Source organism: Neodiprion fabricii, chromosome 4, assembly GCF_021155785.1.
Source record: "Neodiprion fabricii isolate iyNeoFabr1 chromosome 4, iyNeoFabr1.1, whole genome shotgun sequence".
Lineage (NCBI taxonomy): Eukaryota > Metazoa > Arthropoda > Insecta > Hymenoptera > Diprionidae > Neodiprion > Neodiprion fabricii.
In genome coordinates this window covers 18,181,408-18,200,159 of record NC_060242.1, presented here as the reverse complement: position 1 = coordinate 18,200,159, position 18,752 = coordinate 18,181,408, and the positions used below count along the sequence as shown (strand labels likewise).

Here is an 18,752-nt window from a genome sequence, read left to right as displayed (position 1 = left end):
TAAATTTCGTTATAATAACGACGTTCAACGCTTCGAAAAAGTTTGTTCAACCTTTTTTTCAAGAACAAAGTTAGAAAGGTTAATTTATGCAAACCATCCTTCAAGTTTACAGAGACATTTATTTCTATCTCGTTTTATTTTCTCCCCATGGTACGACGTATTTTGCATAATTCATTGTACAAACATATTTTTAACCATCGTTTTTTTCACTTTATACTACAGATTGACCCAAAGTTAAAAAAAAAAATAAGAACCTTGGTTCCAACACAGGATTTCGTGTAAGAAAATCGAGTACAATTACCACAAATATTATTTATGTTTTAGGATTTTAAACATACCACTTTTCTGCGATCAAAGAAAAAATAGCCAAGATGAAGTTATTATAATCACCCCGAGAATGGAAAATTAAGTTCTCACCAGATCTCGACGTTTTAAGGTCTATAAAATCACACCGCAATATTTTCAGAGATGTATTTACGAATTTTCACGATTCTGTTCAGAATCAACGCAGCTTTTCTCAGCTTAGCAACCACCTTGTTTTTGGCTTTTATTGGTCGTTCAGTTTTTCAGGTATTTGAATAGTAAAATGAAAAGAAAACCACTCTACGCGTTAATATTTCATGGGCTCACTTCAGCGGGAAATTCTGGGAATTAACCTCTTGTTTTCAGGGGTTTTGTCGTTATTTCCCAGCGTTTTATTTGCTCGCTCCTCTATCCTGTTGAACCCGTTAAATTCGACAAATTTACGTCGAGCTTATATACTCAGAGCCCTTTGTGTCGACGACACGGGAATTCCGAGGGATCAATAGATTACAGCAGAGAAGTTGAGAGGTGGCATACGGAGGACGAAGATTCCGGCCGGGTACGCGAGAAACGACGGGGCTAGGAATTTCTAGATGAGTATCTGCGAAATTTTATAATCAACGCTTCACGCCGACTCGACCTTGTTCAGCATCGGGAATTTTAACGCCTTGAATCGGCATGCTGAGAATCGGTACGGAAAATTTATTTAGCAAAAAGATATTTTCGGAGCGAACAAGGAAAAGGAGAAAAAACAGTCGGAAAACATTGCTTGATATTTTTTGAATGATTTTCAACTTTTTTCGAAACTTTTGATCCGGATTGTCCAACCAATCCGTGCTTTATATCGGATCACTCCGCACAATTGAATTTTTTCAAATATTCTTCAGATTATGTTTATTGTAATCTACGTTAGAAAAATTCTCACAATTTTTAAAATTCACATGTTACGATCTGTATTTTTTTTTTCTCTTGTTCCTTGCTAAAAGTGTAATTCTTCGATTTTTCCTTTTAGCATTTTCGGAAAATCGTCAATCTGAGGTCTTCAGGAATTATACGGAGATTTTTTCTCGCGAGGTAAAATTTCATCTGCGAGATGTTGAGATCGATTTATGCTCTGAAATTATTATATATACAGGCTTTGGGTAAATACGTCGGGTTAAGAGTAGAAGCTCTTTTCTATATGAGGCTTTTCCGCATCTCATATGTCAGTGAAGAAAAAGATCCTTGGATAAATTCCTCTCGACGTTTTGCCCGCGTCTCTGGATTCTGCTTTGCGAAACGTCGAGTAGCATAATAATATGACGAGAGTCGTTGCGACAGTCTCCGGCATTCAATTTTTTTTTTTTTGCTTATATTTGTTATATTAGGTATTCAGCTTGTCTGACTCGCACGGAAAAAACTTAGCAACAGTTTTAATGTAAAACCCTGGAATGTATTTTCCGTATAAAAATATAATATATCATCGTCGGAAAAAGACAGTAACGTTATCGCAAAAAAATTTGTCCAGATAAAGAGTCAGAGCTATATACTAAAGAAAAGGTAAAAATATTGGATTTCTTTTTTCTAGATAACTTCGTCGTAACGAAACGTTGGCACTAAATCATTATTTCACAAATTCAGAATTATTCTGAACTGGTTGAATTTGCAAAATATTAATCTGTTTGCAGTCAGTATGGTTTATTGAATTTCGAAGGTTCCCGAAGCTGCAGAATTTTGATTTTTCTCAAAAATGCATCGTTAGATTAACGTTACAGCATTCAACCTCATTATTATTGACCTAAGAATTGTCGTAACAAGAAAATTATACAGAATAGATGTTGAAAATGGAACTCAAGTTGATCTGATTGAAATTGACGTACCAAAACAATTCTCCGTCGAAATAGAAACATTAAATATCTTAATCACAGAGGAAGAAATTAATCCAGTAGTTTACCAAAAATTCGAAGCAAATTTTATCTTCAAAAACGAAAATTGCTCAAAGATATATGTGTTTTCCATTTTTAAAAGTTTGTAAACAGCATGTTACTTTAATTTATGGGTTCTTATTTCTTTACTCGTGCAAAAGAACTCGATCCATTATCTGTTCAGTTTTACATTTCGAATCTCAATTGCAATTTTTATTTTGGTTTCATTAATTGATGAATGAGATTGATTTGTTTATCAATACTTTCAATTTCATTCGTTAAATTTTGTGTGTGTGTGTGACGATTTTCCAAGGAAACAAAAAACAAAACACTTGAATCGTAGCCAAGAGCTTGGATACCGATTCTTAATTTTAAATCGCGTTTTAATATTAAGGGGATTAGGAAGCGAAAAATATCGGAACTTTTATTTATTTTTTTATTTTTATCTCATTAGTACAATCTCTTCCAAACATATTGGCGCAAAAAAGAAAAAACTGAAAATTCTTCAAAATTCAGCTCAGGATGAACTAGGAAGGCTTCGACGGTTAAAAAGGTGTTCAAAATTCAATTCGCCTTTATAAACTACTGAAAAAACATACGAAATTTTGTTATTCCTAGGTCGTTTGTCACATTTTCGTCGATAATAATCGGGCGTGGAAAATATTTCACGCGTTTTTCTCTAAACAACATTTGTCATTAGTTTTTCCACGATAACTCAAAAACGCTTTGACATATCGCCTTAATTTTTTTTTTTTTTTCTAACGAAGATATCAATTTTCTCTACAAAGTGAATCTATCTATACGTAAAGTTTTTTCAAAATTATTGTTGGTATTTCGCAACAAATGTCATTTATTTTCCGGTTTTTTCAAATTTTAACAGTAACTTCTTTTTTAACTTACATGTTATTTCAAAAACTTCAGGTTCGGTCTGTAGAGAAACATTTCTTCAAAAGAATGGCACTGAAAATTACCGAAAACTCCAACCGTTACTCGGAATCATGGTAATAAGGGAACGGCGCATGAGACGCGTGGTCTTGTTTATCCGCCAATATCTACCGTAAATATTTATATTTTTCAAACATCAACTACTCAGTTTTATAGCTCAAATTTCAATAAAAACGCTGCAATAAGTTTTCAGTTTTTCACAAACGCTATTTGAATTTTATCTCATTTTCGGTCTTTTTTCGCTTCGTAATCCTCTTAAAATATGTATTAAAGTCGTTGAATTTCGCTCTGTGATGATTGATATTGTTCAAAAGACTATTCTTTAAAATTTCACTCAAAAACTTTTCTTTCATCAAGTTGGTGTCTTTGAATATTCACTTTTCAATGCTGCACTGAAATTATTTATTCCAATCAAAGAATAGCAGTGTAGGATCTCCAACTGTTATAAGAAGACTGCTTCGATAAATTGGTAAAGTGAAATCGAACAGATCTATCAGATTTTTAACAATTTTCTAGTGCGATTTGAAGTATATTTTATGCGTATCTTAATGTAATAATAATAATTAAATCTGCGACAATCTCGCTGTACAATCAACGTAAAATGTTTATCCCCGACTCACCGCATCCTAAAATCTACCGCGAGCCCGAAACACCTCGATTTTTCTCATCTTCTCCTCTAGAACTGTCCGCAGTAGTGCGTCCAACGGTCCGCTGCGTCCGGCGAGTCGGCAGTAAAACAACCGTCACGATTCGGCGCCACAGGTTTGATAAAACCGTGTCTGACCAACGCTGGAATTACTACTGGAGGGTCGGACGCAGCGTGCTGTCGAACTACTTCGCCGCGATGTTTTATAACGGGGCGGGATTGAAGTTCCGAATTTGAAAAGTTGCGAAAGGGTTTAATTCCGGATTATTTGGTGGCGAAACTTGAAGTAAGGAATTCCAACTTTGACGAAACAACAAAGTTTCGAATGGTTGGAAACCCGACGACTCAATGTTCCAAGAAATGCAAGATTCCGAAAATTCAAGTTACGATAGAGCAAAGTTCCGAAGAATAAAGTTTCGATAGTGTGAAATTCGGAAAATTCAAATATACTGAAAAAATCAGCAAAACCGAAAATCAGAATTACCAGGAGTCTGAACGTAAAAAGTACCGAAAATTCAAAACAAAGAATGTTCAAAGTGGTGAAATTTCACCGAGTTAGAAATTCATAGAACTAAAAATTTTTGATCATCGGGAACTTCGATGTTTCAGATTTTAAATTTTTCTTATTTTCGCAATTTCGAAACCTTGACTTGTTGGAGTTACGCCTTTTCGGAATTGTGCCCATCCGCAAGTTTGAGCGTCGGGTTTCGGACCATTCGAAGTATCGATATTTCCTCCAGGTTTGATTTTTTCACTTTAAGTTTCGCTGCCAAATAATTGAGAATTTTACGTTTTCGGAACTTTTTCAATTCGGCATTTCAACGCCGTGCCCCGATAACTGGAAAAGTGCGAACCGAATACGCGCGACGCATGAATTTAGTCCCAAGTGTAAAACCGCTCGTTCGAAAGTTGTGAATGGATAAAAAACAGGCGCATCAAGCCCCCAGCTTTGAGCTTACAGCGAAGCTCTCGGCAGGCCGACGCGCCTTATCGCTGTCGAGAGTATTTATGGGCCACGGACGAAATCCGGCGACGGTGGCAAAGTGTCAAACCAATTTTCAGTAAACTGATACAAACTTGGTTCAGGCTTGGCTGCTGGTTTAATACAACGCGGTGCGGAGTGTGAGGAAATTATTACGAATTTGAAATTGTGCGACCTGAGTGTGGCGTTTTGTACTATCGACAATTCGTACTCTGAACGATCATATTATATACTCGATTCCATATCCAGTATACCGTATTCCGAGGAAATTATTTCAAATTTTTTTTTTTTTTATCTCTGCCAAAGATTATCGAATGGAACAACATTCCTACCGTATTTCGGAATTGATATAAATTACAACAAATTTGCACAACACAAGATAAGATATTAACAGTTTGAAGCAGGATTTTATAATCAGAACATTCAAAGCGTCTCGATTGGTATTTTTTTCCTATTTTTCATTCGATTCTAATTTCTTTGGGCGTATTCCGTTTACCTTAATATCATTTAGATCTCCATCTTTACAAATAGTTAGTTCAAAAATAGACTCGTGTGAGTACCGGACAACACATTTCATTCAGTCATAACATTTGCGCGTTATAGTTATACTGTAACGTAAACTTTATTCAATGTTTTTCCGACAATTTGCGCGGATCTGGTCATCAAGCAAAACGAGCCTGAGGATATTAGAACAAGCATAAAAAAAACTAAATTAATCAATTACTTTTAACATTCTAATTATAAAACATCTTCTCAACTTATTGATATCCAAGCTAGTGTTTTTAGAATTTGCCCAAACTAATTTCCATCACATAGGTATAACAGAAACATTAGTTCATTCGTTTTCGCCACAATTGGTGCAAATGACATTGCTAGATATTAATATTTTCCAAATACAATCTTTCCAACTTTCGGTTCAGGCCAGTCTTCTTACCCATAAATATCCACTCAAAAATTGTTGTCGAATGATTTCGTTCGTCCTTTTGAGCTAAAATGATAACGTCCAAAATCTTTCGTCGCTGGCAAAGAACAAAAATAAAAAAAATAAAATAAAAAAAAAAAAAAAAGAAAATCGAAACAGAATGTAATAAAATTGAGCACAAAATTTTTTTGAGTATAAATTATCATTACTTTTTAATTTGTATTTTGTTATTCGCCATAATCCTTTTGTTATTGAAACAAAGGAACGATTTCGTGTGTATAATATTTTGATCTATTGACGTCAAAGACTTCATCTCAAAAGTGACGATTGGTAATTGTCGATAAGATTCTCGAAGGAGTTGAACGAATTAGGATTCTTAAGAAAATGCTACCAAAAAAAAAAAAAAAAATCAAACAAATTACAGTGAAAAGTCTAAAATGAAAAAATAATACATGGTGCACTTGTTGTTTTTGTCGGATTGCAGATGACATAGGATGGGTTGGGCGGCGCTCGGGCGGCGTGCAGGTGGTGGCAGCCGCCCCCCTGTCTCCCCCCTCCTGTCGCTGTCTATCGCCTCCCTCGTTGGCTCCTTCACCCTAGCCATTATCTGCATCCTCACCCTCACCCTCACCTTGGCGACCCTGGCTCACGCCGATGACATGTACGTATTTTATACAATTGTTATTAACCACGCCGATACATACAGTTTGTTGCGACGTTGACACCCTTGTTGAAAAAAAAAAAAATAAATAAATAAATAACACCCCCGTACGAATAGATGTGATACAGACATTTATTTGTACATATATTATAATGCAACGCGATGTAACATGTGCTATAAAAATTTCGTTCACAGTGATTAGATTATATGTTTAAATTGTTTTCTTTATATTTCGCAGCGGTTCGGAAATTTTTTTACCTTTTTTCATACTACGTTTTTTCGTTCACTTCAGTGTATTGAAATGTGACATGTAACGAAAATTGGAATGATTGGGAGAGGATAAGTTATTTGAATCGAATTATTATTTAGGATTCATTTATATTCTTTTTCAATGCAATTTCATTTCGATGACAATCGATGGTAAATAATTGTGATCTTATTCTTTTCTTTCTCCTAATGCAGCATCTTTGCGATTGATAAATTATCGGTTGGGTTCGTTGTACGCGATACAAAATGTCGGGCGTTCTTTGCTAACTTTACTGTAGAAGTTCGACTCTCATAATTTCGGATTTTGTCCACCATTCCTTTACATCGTCATCCTAATACAGAAGCGCGCTTTCGATTTTATTTTGTTTCTCTTCAGATCTTATTTGTTGACCGGTGTTTATCTTCGATTTTTCTGTGCTCAGAGTAGACGCCAAATGTCATTATTGCAGGAAAAGAATTGTTGATAAGTTTGTTTCAAATTAATGTTGTTAACGAATCCCACTTTCGAAGGCAACGGGTTAACAATTCCCTTCTCTTGCTGCAAGGTTTAATTTTTTAGTTTTTTTCATTAATATTCCATCTACTCTATTTTTCTCGCATTAAGGTATAATTTTGCCATCTTCACCAGTTTTATAAAAGATTATTGTTTATCAATAATCGTTTGGGATCTATTACGAAAAAGTTTATTACATAAAATTCGTGAAAATCGATAAGATAGATCGAAAAGAAAACGAAGTAACGGTCTTTAAAGCCTAAAAAAATTACAAATAATTTCCGACTCACGAGAAAACGTGAGGTAATACGATTTCTTTTTTTTTTAATTAAGACAAGGGTGAAAAGAAACGAAAATTGAATTCAAAATGGTAAAGTTGAGACAATGGTTGATTTGGCATGGAATACTCGACATGCAAATTTCATAAATATTCTCTAACTTTTTTATGCTTATACGTATAGTCAATAATCATTCTAAAAGTGATGAGCTGCAGTTCTTTTAGACGTTATAATAGTTTGTTGCAGACAATTGGTATTGTTTTCGTGATTTTTTCACTTTTTTTCATCATCTTTCTTTGAAATTAGACGCAGCTTAGAGAGTTAACTTGTGCATAGTAGGTATAGAATCAGTTTATAATATTGGTATATTTCAATGAAACTTGTTTGCAGAGCATTGAAAGGCTAATAGAAGATATAATATTTTACTCTGTTTCCTTTAGCAATCTAAATCGATTATAATTTGAGTTTTCACTTATGTCTTATCAAACGGCACGTGAAATTATGAATTTTGTTTCTTAGACGATTTTTCAGATTTGTGGGAATTATAATTGGGTAGTTCAATCATATTCGTTGAAATAAATGGTCCGTTGAAATGTATATAAGCATCGTGATTCAAAATTTTTCAATTAATTTTCAACACACCCAATGGGATAAATCTGGCGTACAGTAAAGTTAAAAAAATTGATGAATCACAGAAAAGAAAAAATGGAAAAGTCTGAGTTTAAAAAGCGCAATCAAAGTCAATTAAGTTGAGTTTCATACAGAAGGAAAACGAAATTGAAAATTATTCACTAAATAAAAAAAATTCGGTTGTTCGTCACCCAATTTTACAAAGAGTAAATTTTTGTTTCCTTTTTTTTCGATACAGCCAAAATTCTAATTCTGATCCAATTTTCAATGTGTTTAGCTCTCATTTAATTTCTGAAAGGGTTTTCCTAAAATTATCTGAAATAAGTTGTCGATAATCGCAAAGGTTTTCATTTGTAAGCATAAGTGTATCAATTGCAAAGTAGATAACGGTTTTGTATGCAGTATTCTAAAGAAGAGAAAAAAGTTCATCGATCTCTGTTTCCGAATTTAAAGTGTTCAGTAGGTTCAATATTTCTTTCTTCAGAGGAGGTATTTTTAGAGCTAGATTGAACTTGAACGGCACTCAGAGACAAGTTATATATTGTATAAAAATATTTTTTCAAATGAAGTAATACAATTTTACACTGCAAAAAAAAAAAAGCCTTGTTTTCTAAAAAAAAATTGTTTTCAAGGGATTTAGTTGATGTGACGAATAAATATTGTTCGTTATATTTAAGTGACCGGATTTCGTCTCTGAAACAAATAATTTTGCGAAAGGCATGTGAATATTAGTCAATGAGCACGTGTCACGTATTGCTGAAAGAAAAAACAAATCCTTGAAGTCGAAGAATGAAGATCGATCAAAATATCATTTTCAATTGAATGAGAATTTGTTCACTCGTGTATCACAAGTACAAATGTTAGGTGGATCTGAAGAAATTTGTCTTTGAATTAAAATAAACTTGGCTCTGAGTGCGTGTGTAAAAAAGAAAGAAAACAAAATAATTGCGAAAGCGTGTAATTGAGAGTTGGTTAAATTTAAAAAGTGATCGGAAGTTGAGAAGTAGAGGAAAGAGGAAAAGGATCGACGATTTTCGGGGCCTCCAAGGAGCCTGGAAAATCGCTGGATCCTCGACACGTCTATAATTGATTGTGTTGCAGCTTCGAGGAGGGGAAATCGGACAAGGAAATCCTGGACAACCTGCTGCTGTCGACCAGATACGACAAGCGGCTTCTGCCTCCGGTTCAAGGTACTCTGCGGCCCCCGCCCCACACCCGCCAAGATGACTACACCCCCGACCTCGAACCCCATGACCCAGACCACCCCGAGCACCTCCACCACCACAGGCACAACCATCATCATCACCATCATCAAACATCACCACACAATCACAGCACACAACAAACTCCCCGACGAAAGGGTATTAATACCGTTCTCCTATCTCTTTATCGCCATTTATTCAAGCATGCCTGATCCGGGCTGATCGGCTTCGCCGCGCAATCACACCTGAAATAGGTAAAGCGTAGTTCGTTTCGCGTTGCGAAATTCACGTTTTTTACCACCCTTTGTTTTTACCTCCTGTCCAGTATTATTTCTTATTACATATCGTTTGTAACGGTTTCATCCGTTTTACCGTCACACGTGGAGAAATGGAATCCCAGAAGCAAACAATGGCTTAGTTGTGTACGATGGTGCTAAAAATTTAATATCACAGTGAATAGATTTGAAGAAGATGATTGGCCAAAAGTCGATACGTTTCATCAATTTTATTCTCAGATATAATCGCGCATCGAGTGTTCGTTACATTTTTCTCTTGAATTTGAAGATCCTTTTGAAAACATTAAAGTTGGAAAAAACTAGTATTCTGAATACAGGTTTATAGATATAGACGATTTGTTTAAAATCTCTTTAAAATGTTGGTCAAAGATCCAGTAAATTTATTCCATTTCACTCTACGAAAGCTCATTTCATTTGGATGATTATCGCCTTTGAAATTCGCTCAAAAACTTTTTTTTATGTCACGTTGGCATCGATAAATATTAAATTTTCTTAACATCGCACCGATATTGATTAATGTTGAGAAGGATCAACATTGATTTGACGATTGAAAAAAACAATCTGTGCCAGTGGCTTCGTCAAAAATAGTATTTTGCATAAAATGAGCCATCTCGGAGTGAAGTGCGAGGAATCAACTGGATTTTGGATTATTTTGAAGTGTTTTGAAATGTAAAATCGATATCTCAGTATCTATCTTTGTTCATAATTCCAGAATTTCATATTTTTGTATTCATAGAGATCCTCGTAACTTACGATTCTAATAATACGTAAAATTGACAAGATATATCTATTGTCCGTTGGCTAGACAGCTCAATTCAATTTTAAAACAGTTTTCATTTCAGACGAATGTGACAAAATTTCTTCAACTAAACATAAATTTTTGGCTGTAAAGAGCTTCTTTTGTTCAACTAAACATTCATCTTTGGTAGATAAAATTTTAGTACGTTGATTATACACAACTAGAATTTGGTCGCTTTCTAGTATTTCATTTTCCAGGTGTACTGCGGTCGAATGTTATTTTACAGGTATGCACTATTATTCCATTGTGCCAAATGTTGGCCTTACTCACTGAACCTGTAATTTCCTTCTTCCATTTATTCCAACCCCTGCACTGAAAAAAATTGTTATTTGATCCGAGTAAATATCTAGCCGAGTCAAGTATTTCTCGAATTAATCAATGCAAGAAAAGCTTACAAATTACTTCGAATTAATTGATTGCAGTTGATCACTTATTTGATATAATTATAACACATACAAGTAATTACTAACCTACTTGGATCAAATGAAGTCCTTGTTTTTTTTTTTTTTTTCCTTATTGTATGAGTTCAAATTCACAGCCAGTGCGACGTGTCAAGCTTTCGATTCTTTTTTTTCTCTCAAGTGTTTTCAATATGCTAGTGAGTTATATTATTGATTCAATGTTTGTTCGAAAAACTCTTGGCAAGATTCAGGCGTTAGAAAATATCGTTATTTTTTCGCCGTCGAAATGAGGTAAATTAATGACAAAAAATTAACGGCAGTTGGTACTTGATATTTTTTTTTTTTTGTATCGTGAATAGTGTATTTTTTTTATGACGAGTGTTTTTCATTCCTCAGCAAAGAAATTAAGCATTTTGACAGGCTGTAATACGGATTGAATCTTCGGGTTTCAAATAAAATATATTCGAGTACGGTTTTACACTTTAATTTATATACCAAAAAACATTTTCGTTTAATTGTGTAAATAATGTGTCGAGATCCTTTTCTTCTCTTACTATCTTTTTTTTTCGTTCCGCTTCTCTTCATTCTCTTCATCTTATATAATTTTCATAACGTTCTATAAATACGAATATGCTTGACGACTGGACGAATATGCTTGACACGCTCGCGTGACTCGCTGAATTCCCATTTCAACACTACATAGAATTTCATACGCTTTACATGCAGGACCGAGTATTTAGTCGGGTTAATTTTATACGCTTGAAATGAACAACCGAGCTTTTCCAAAAGATTGAAACAAAGCTAGCCCATAGCAGAGCTGCGCAATCCGTACGTACCGGGGTGTTTGAAAAAACGACTCTCGGAAATAGTCAAATTGACAAAAAATTTGCGTTGCGGAAACTATTTGCGAAAAATTGGAAAAAAAAAACAAAAATACCGAGAATTTATTTTACTCCGACAAGGAACGTATATTTCGATAAAAGAATGAAAAAAATATTTACGGGCTGGAGAAATAATACCGCAAAATTTCATGTCTCGGAAACACGAATCCGGTTGAAAAATATGATTTCAGCGAAAAAAAAAATTGCATCGAATATCATTTTTTCTCAGCATGTTTCCAAATTTTTCGAATCAACGAAAATCTCCCAGCAGTCTCGCGACGAAACCGATTCCCCTCGGGATATAATATTCACCCCAGGATTTTTCTCGTCTTATCCAAAGTTTACACGCACGGTAAAGCGTTTCAAAATAATATCTGTGCAGATCGTTTAGTTGGGAAATCGAACGAATCGATCGAAGCTAGAACCAGAAAAATTCTTTTCCAGATCTCTCCGGCGCCCCGGGTTTTTATTTATTCTGACAGTTTTAAACACCCTGAGGTACGTACTAAAATGTCGTACGACAAGAAGCTTTTCAGCTGCCGCAGCATAATTAATCACGTAAATATCACGTAGAAAATATACACGTATGTACATATACTATGCGAAATACAAAACGACAACAATAACAACAACAATAGTAATAATAATATAAATGATATACGCGGCGTTGTTATCATTACTATTATTGTTGTCGTTGTTTTATTACTTTGCAGTGATCGGAATCGCCTTTTTATCGATGAAATTGGCTTATAATTATAATCTGTATGCGCATATGATAGAATATTTATTAATATATTACTGCGTATAATACATGATAAATTGTAATAAATATTCACGGGTGATATCCAGGTTCACGTACGGAGTTAGACGGCTATCTAGTTACTCGTTTAATTTCCTGTTATTCGTACTTTCGTTCTCTCTTTCTCTCTATTTTTATCCTTTTCCGTTCTTTTCTTGCCTTTCGTTTTCTGTTTGATTTTAATTATTTTTCAATTTCCCAACGGTACAGCATATAGCATAGCCGGCTGATGTTTCGGTGTACCGTGGAAAAGTGTTCAGAGTTACAATATTCCCGGATGTGCTTATCGTGGTTCGCTGAACCGAGAGAACAGGCTTATATACATGTTTACTCGTAACTGTTACAATGCAGAACTCTGCGGGATTAACTGACGACAGCGTGGCTTCAATTTTCTCTACAAGAATTTTGAAACGTGTATAAACAAGCGTTTGTATTTTAAAATAAACAGTGCGATATAACCTAATTTGCCTGTTCATGAAAGGGACGGAAAAAAGAATATTCACTGAATTTCAACAAAAACAATTGGCATTAATCATCAGTCGAGCAAGTTTTTTTTTGAAATTTGTTCATAGTTGCAACTGCGGATCAACGACTGCATAAATAACAAATAGAGCGTATGGAAAACGAACAATAATATTAATAGTAGTAATAATAATAATAATAATAATCATCATCTCTGTACAAAAATTGCAATATTTGGTACGATTCGAGTACGATTACAATTGTTTTGTTTTCTTAATTCGAGTACAAGGTCTGAAACATTCTGGGAAAAAAAGGTGAAAGCATAAATCAAGAAAAAAAATATATCGTCAACTTTCGCGAAAATTGTCATGAAAAAATAATATCCTGGAAAACGTATTACGAACGAAATTGAATTAAAACGAATCGTGAAATGGACTTGAGTGGCTAAAAATACACTTCGTATCAGTGTGAAGCAATTTTAGCAAGTCTCAGCAGTTCAGGTCTGCAAACGCAATTTGTATCAGTGAGTGTATATTAACTTTCATATAATTAACTAATTACAATGCGTAGAGGCGTGCGTGCGTTCCTATCCTTAACAGATAATAATAATAATCATAACAACAGTAAGGTGTATGAAAATACATCACATATATCGGTATTTTTTTTCTACTCTTTCGTGGTGAAAGGATGTAGCTACCCAATTTGAAAAGCTTGCTCTGGAAACTCGAAGACTCGCCATTTGAATAACAATAAGATGTCATATATTCCTCTTTCAATTGTTCCCACTCACTAGACATGGTTATTGATACGGACTTCATCGTGAAAGGATTTTTTATGCAACATCAATTTTTTTTTTTTTTTTTTAAGTTTACAGTGACTGAAGTTTGCAGCTCAAATGGTTTAAAAGTTAAAAGTCTCTGATAGAAAGTCAATTTTTTGTGGAAATCCGTCTTTGAACATGCTGAAGTACTGACATTACAGAAAAAGTACACATAACAAGTTTCGAAGCAATTATCGATTATCTATATAAATTTTTTCAGAGAAAAGTGAATCTTTTTTTTTTTTTGGTATGAAAATGTATTTTCAAATATTCTTAGCGGATGAACTATTGATCTTACAACAAAAGTTCGTGCTACACTTTTAGCAGAAAGTTAAAGTCGTTACAAAATACTTCGAGGATCGAGGATCCGTATCATTAAATGCTGTTGAATGGTTACAAATGGAATTAAAAAAAAAAAAGACACATCGAAAGTAATGACCTTTTTCAACGATTGATTTGAATGGAAAGATTTGGGTTTCCAAGAGTAAAGCTTATCGTTAGAAGATTGCATTTGAGAAATATCTTTCCTCGATTTTTTTCTCTCGCTATGAAGAACAAGTCTTTCGAGTGAAAGAGATGTAGAGAAAGGTTGCTTTCGAACCAACCACCCTACATTAGGTAACAACGACGTGGAATATGCCGCGACATTGTTATGAATAAATGCTACGTGGTGTCGCAAAAACGTCACACCTTGTACATACATATACATCCATGAATTATTGAATAAGGGCGCATCAAGCGAGGAAAGTCAAAGTTATTCACGAGCATGCAATCCGCGTTGATTGTGTGTGAGAGTACAAGGTACTCGCTATGGCTATGTGGGCGTAATATTGCCAAGGGGCAACTCCACGTACCTCTCTGCTCTTATTACACGTCCTGCGGTTGCAAGAAGCCAGCATTTCGGCGGCTCATCTGCATCAAAATCCAATCAGAAACTAAAACGTGATACGAACCGGGCACCGCTCTCATCCTCAAATCCCCTGGCTGATCAAAATCACAGAAAGTGTTCGTTAAACGAGGTTCGAAACCAGAGAGATGACTTTCATCGAAATTGCGAAATTTACTGATAACTCAAGGCATTCGATTCTTACTTTTTATTTATTGTTATTCAAAACAAATTTTCAACAAGAAAACAGCCAAGAACTATAGTGGTTTGAAAATATTTTTTAACGCCACGTTTCAAGACTAACAACTATTTCGTGGATTTTTTTTTTCATACATTTCTAAACGTTCCGAACAGACTTTCGGAACTTCGCAGGCTTTCAAAAGATTTTACGTAATGACTTCGCAAGACTTTATATATCATGTGTATGTACGGGGCGTTATCCTACACTCCGTGAGAATGGAGTGTGTATAAAGTCTTTATGAGACATCAAAATATTTGTCAGTTCACGATATTTTTGATAAGCTGATTTCATCGGCTTTCACAAGATTTCGTAGACAAAACGACAACCGAAGGATGCGCAAAATTTCATCAATTTATTTCATTAGTCTCGCGAGACCTCGCGTGACGTTAGAATATATTATCTAATGGAAATTGGACTCTGTGAGACATCAGCATATTTTCGATTTCGGCAAAATTCTTGGAATTAGACAGTAAAATTTCGCCGGACATCACGGGATTTCAAAGACCTCTCCATATTTCATGGGACTTTATGACGTGGAAATTCAAGAATTGTAAGGTACAAAACTGACCTAACAAAAAAAAAAAAAAAGATAGAACTTCGAAGAAATCGAAAGATTTCATGCGACGCCGCGACGTATTGAAAAGATTCTGAATAATTAAACATGTTATGTGCGCAAAACTGCCAGACGTGTAATAAACCTACAGAGAAAAAAAACTATTGAGAAAAAATATGAAAAAAGAAATGATTACGTTATTTATATTATATAATCGTATTATTATGTTATAAATAGACCAATTTTTTGCGAACGAATAGAAGCCGATTTTTCCAAATCAGCCGTAAGTTTGAAGCTGTCTTAGAATTTCAAAATATCCCTGACATTTTTCGAGAAGAAGGCAAGAATTTCTTCCAGCACCTGCTTGGAAAGTTTCATTTTAGAAGCATGAAAAGCATGCGTAAAGTGCGGTTGAAAGATATTGGCGCATGCGCACATCTGAAATGCTCGATGTTCCGCACTATGGCTTTCTTTGGCGCATGCGCACTTACTAATAACTTGATTTCACGCACTGTGTCATCAAGTAATCATCCAAGCGATATTTTACACACTGCCAGCGGCACCTTCGTGGCTTCTTAAATCAAACTTCCCTTTACAGGTGTTGGAAAAAATCACGTGTGTCACACGTGTAGATTATAGGTAATATCTGACCCATGCGAATGCTGCACTCGCCGATCGCGGCTCACGCTGCTAACTTCACAGTCATTGAAAATCACATATTTTCTGCATTTGTAGGATGATGTACTATTCCAAGCTTTCGTTGTTACACTGGTTCGAAATGACTCGAGCCTTTTTTGAATCGTTGTTATTGCAACAATCTAGGTCCGATCGGTTCGAAAAAAAAAAAAAATTGATTCGCATATTGGGTATAGAAGTATATTGAACAACCGCATTCACGTACGAAATCAAATAACTAAATGGTGAACAGAGATGAAGAAATAAGTTCCGAAAAAAAAAACAATCTTTCATCGAAATATCGTGACTATTGGAATTCTTTTTTTTTTCAGATCATTTTCACAGGTAAAAAATTTTCACACTTGAAGAGACGTTCGTCGAAGCAAAAATTAGTCCTTTAGTGAGCTCATGAAAATCGCTCATTATTCTCAGATCTGAAGCGGGTATATTTTCGAGTGAAAAAAACAGTGAGAACGAGTTTAACAGAAATCGCTTCTATATGGGAAAAGTTCTATAAGTTCGACCTCACATTCGGTGGTTCTATGATACATTTATTTCACACGCGGTGGTTCCACAAGTTTGTTTCTACATTTGAGCAAATTAGCGTGTGCCAGTTAGGTTTGTTATTCTACGAGTTTATTTTTATAGAACCAGATTTACCTACAGGACGAAGTCTACGAAAGTGTATACTTTGGTTATGATCTCTGAGGTTGTTCAATAATCTACATTGTACAAAAGGAAACCCGTTGAAACGAACTGAACTTGCTCATTTTAAAACAAATCTAGAGAAACGACAGCGCAGAAACGAATTGTATGAACGAATCGAACCTGCTCATGTAGAATTATATAGATGAATAGAATGCAGAAGCGATCCCGTGCAAATGAAATTGTGAGACCACCGCATGTCGGATGGAATTCATAGAGCTTTTTACTCGTAGAAACGATTCGTGCAGAACCAATGACTTATCAAAACAAACATGTAATTGTAAAAATATGAATGTGTTTATCAATGTTTTTTCACGGGTTTTTCATGGAAACCTGTTGTAAATCGATGCTGCTATTCAAAGCCTATTCTTATGTACTTACAGAGGGAACTTTAAACTTTTCAATTCGATTCAGTGTGACCACGGAGGGTTGAAAAATAAGATTTCCAAATATTCCTGCAAATCTGACATTGAGAATTTTGCGACTGATGGTAACCAAATGGAAAAGGTCGATGGATCGAAATGCCAAAAGTCAAATTAACGAAAGTCCAAAACGTAGAAAGGCAACAAATAAGACAAGGTGTACTATAAAAAAATTAAAATTTAGAACGCGAATATGTGGAAGTAAATTCGTACCGAAAAGAACTCTTAAGAATAAGCAAGATTACGAAGAGCAAAATATCGATTTGGGAAAAATATTGAATACTGGAAAAGTCGAGTGTTCAAGTCTCAGAGTCGTAGTTTGTACAAAAATTCACAAATGCAAATTTTATCAACGCGAAAGATCAAAAATTCAGAAATTCAAAATGCTGAATCGTATTTATAAAAAGGGACCAAAGCAGCGAAAGCGTATCTGCTACCAGTTTCAACTAATTGGCGGCGTTGAAACTGTTCTGAAAAACTTTTTTTCAAATAAAAAACCGGTCGGATTATTAACCTTTCGGAAAACAGTTATTCGACTTAGTGATTTATCGAAAGTAAAATGTTAGTTTCACTGATCTTTCGTTATTTTAGAATTCGTATCTTAACGATGTCGAATTTGACTCCCACTCCTCAAAAACTGCTGGATCGATTTTTATAAAATTCTATCAGAAGCTTCTGTACTAGGTCTAAAGTATCATAGGAGGTAAGAACAATGTAATAAAATTATCGTATTACGGATCAGAGAAAAAATGATTGACGACGTTCCGCTGATTGTTCCATTTTTTGATGTAAATTATCGAAAATATTTTAAGATCCTAAGCATTAATCTCCGTCGCATTTTGTGCTTCTACGTTATTGGAGAAAAAAAAATCCACTCGTCTCTGTACAATATAAATCCAATTTACTTCACCCTCTTCGGCGCAATTTGTCATTAACGCCTTGCAATTATTTAACAGGTAGATACCGATCCATTCGCCTGAGAGAATAAGGAAGATTCTCTGCTCACAATTAGGTTTTGAGATTATACAGCGGTATGGAAACTTGTCAGGATCTAATTCATAATTCCGTGTAACCGGCACGGATTCAATCCTCTCGTCGGGCGTTAAGACGAGCCGAGCACCGTCAAAGATGCATTATTCAGCATTCATCTCCGATATCGAGTCGAAACTTTAGGGCTTAGGATCATACATATTCATGTAAATACGCGGAACGAATTCATGCGATGCGAATAGATCTAGCGGAAAATTTAAAGGGCGTAATAATGCCTGACGTTTTTGGTTGTTTTCATTTTCATTCCTTCTTCCTTCACCGTTTTTGCATACAACGAGACTTAATCGATGACTGTGATGGGATAGATATGCGCTTGTAGAAACAAACGTCTCTCACGTTGAGGAATTTTTCACAAGTAATTGTAGCAAAAATTTTAACATGTTGGCCCAACATTTCACTTCTTCTCCAATGTCTTAATTCACGTACGTATTGTTCAGGTACAGATGAAATTGAAGAAAAATAATTGAGGAGATTTTCGAAACATCAAAATCATTATTAACTCAAACATTAGAAACTGATATGAAAATGA

The 18,752-nt window shown here is 34.9% G+C and overlaps 1 protein-coding gene across 13 annotated transcripts in view; it reads left to right on the top strand.

Annotated features, from left to right (window-relative positions):
• The window catches only part of LOC124181014 (glutamate-gated chloride channel), a 101,672-nt gene that overhangs the window by 44,597 nt on the left and 38,323 nt on the right, over nucleotides 1-18,752 (top strand). For 8 of the 13 annotated variants that reach the window (XM_046567106.1, XM_046567105.1, XM_046567104.1 and 5 more), the window contains exons 3-4: nucleotides 6,187-6,363; nucleotides 9,133-9,221. In XM_046567106.1, the coding sequence (XP_046423062.1) occupies nucleotides 6,197-6,363; nucleotides 9,133-9,221 (256 nt within the window). In that variant the 5' untranslated portion in view covers nucleotides 6,187-6,196. Of the gene's footprint in view, nucleotides 1-6,186; nucleotides 6,364-9,132; nucleotides 9,393-18,752 lie in introns of all 13 variants that reach the window. The other 5 variants (XM_046567100.1, XM_046567099.1, XM_046567098.1 and 2 more) reach the window with 1 other exon arrangement.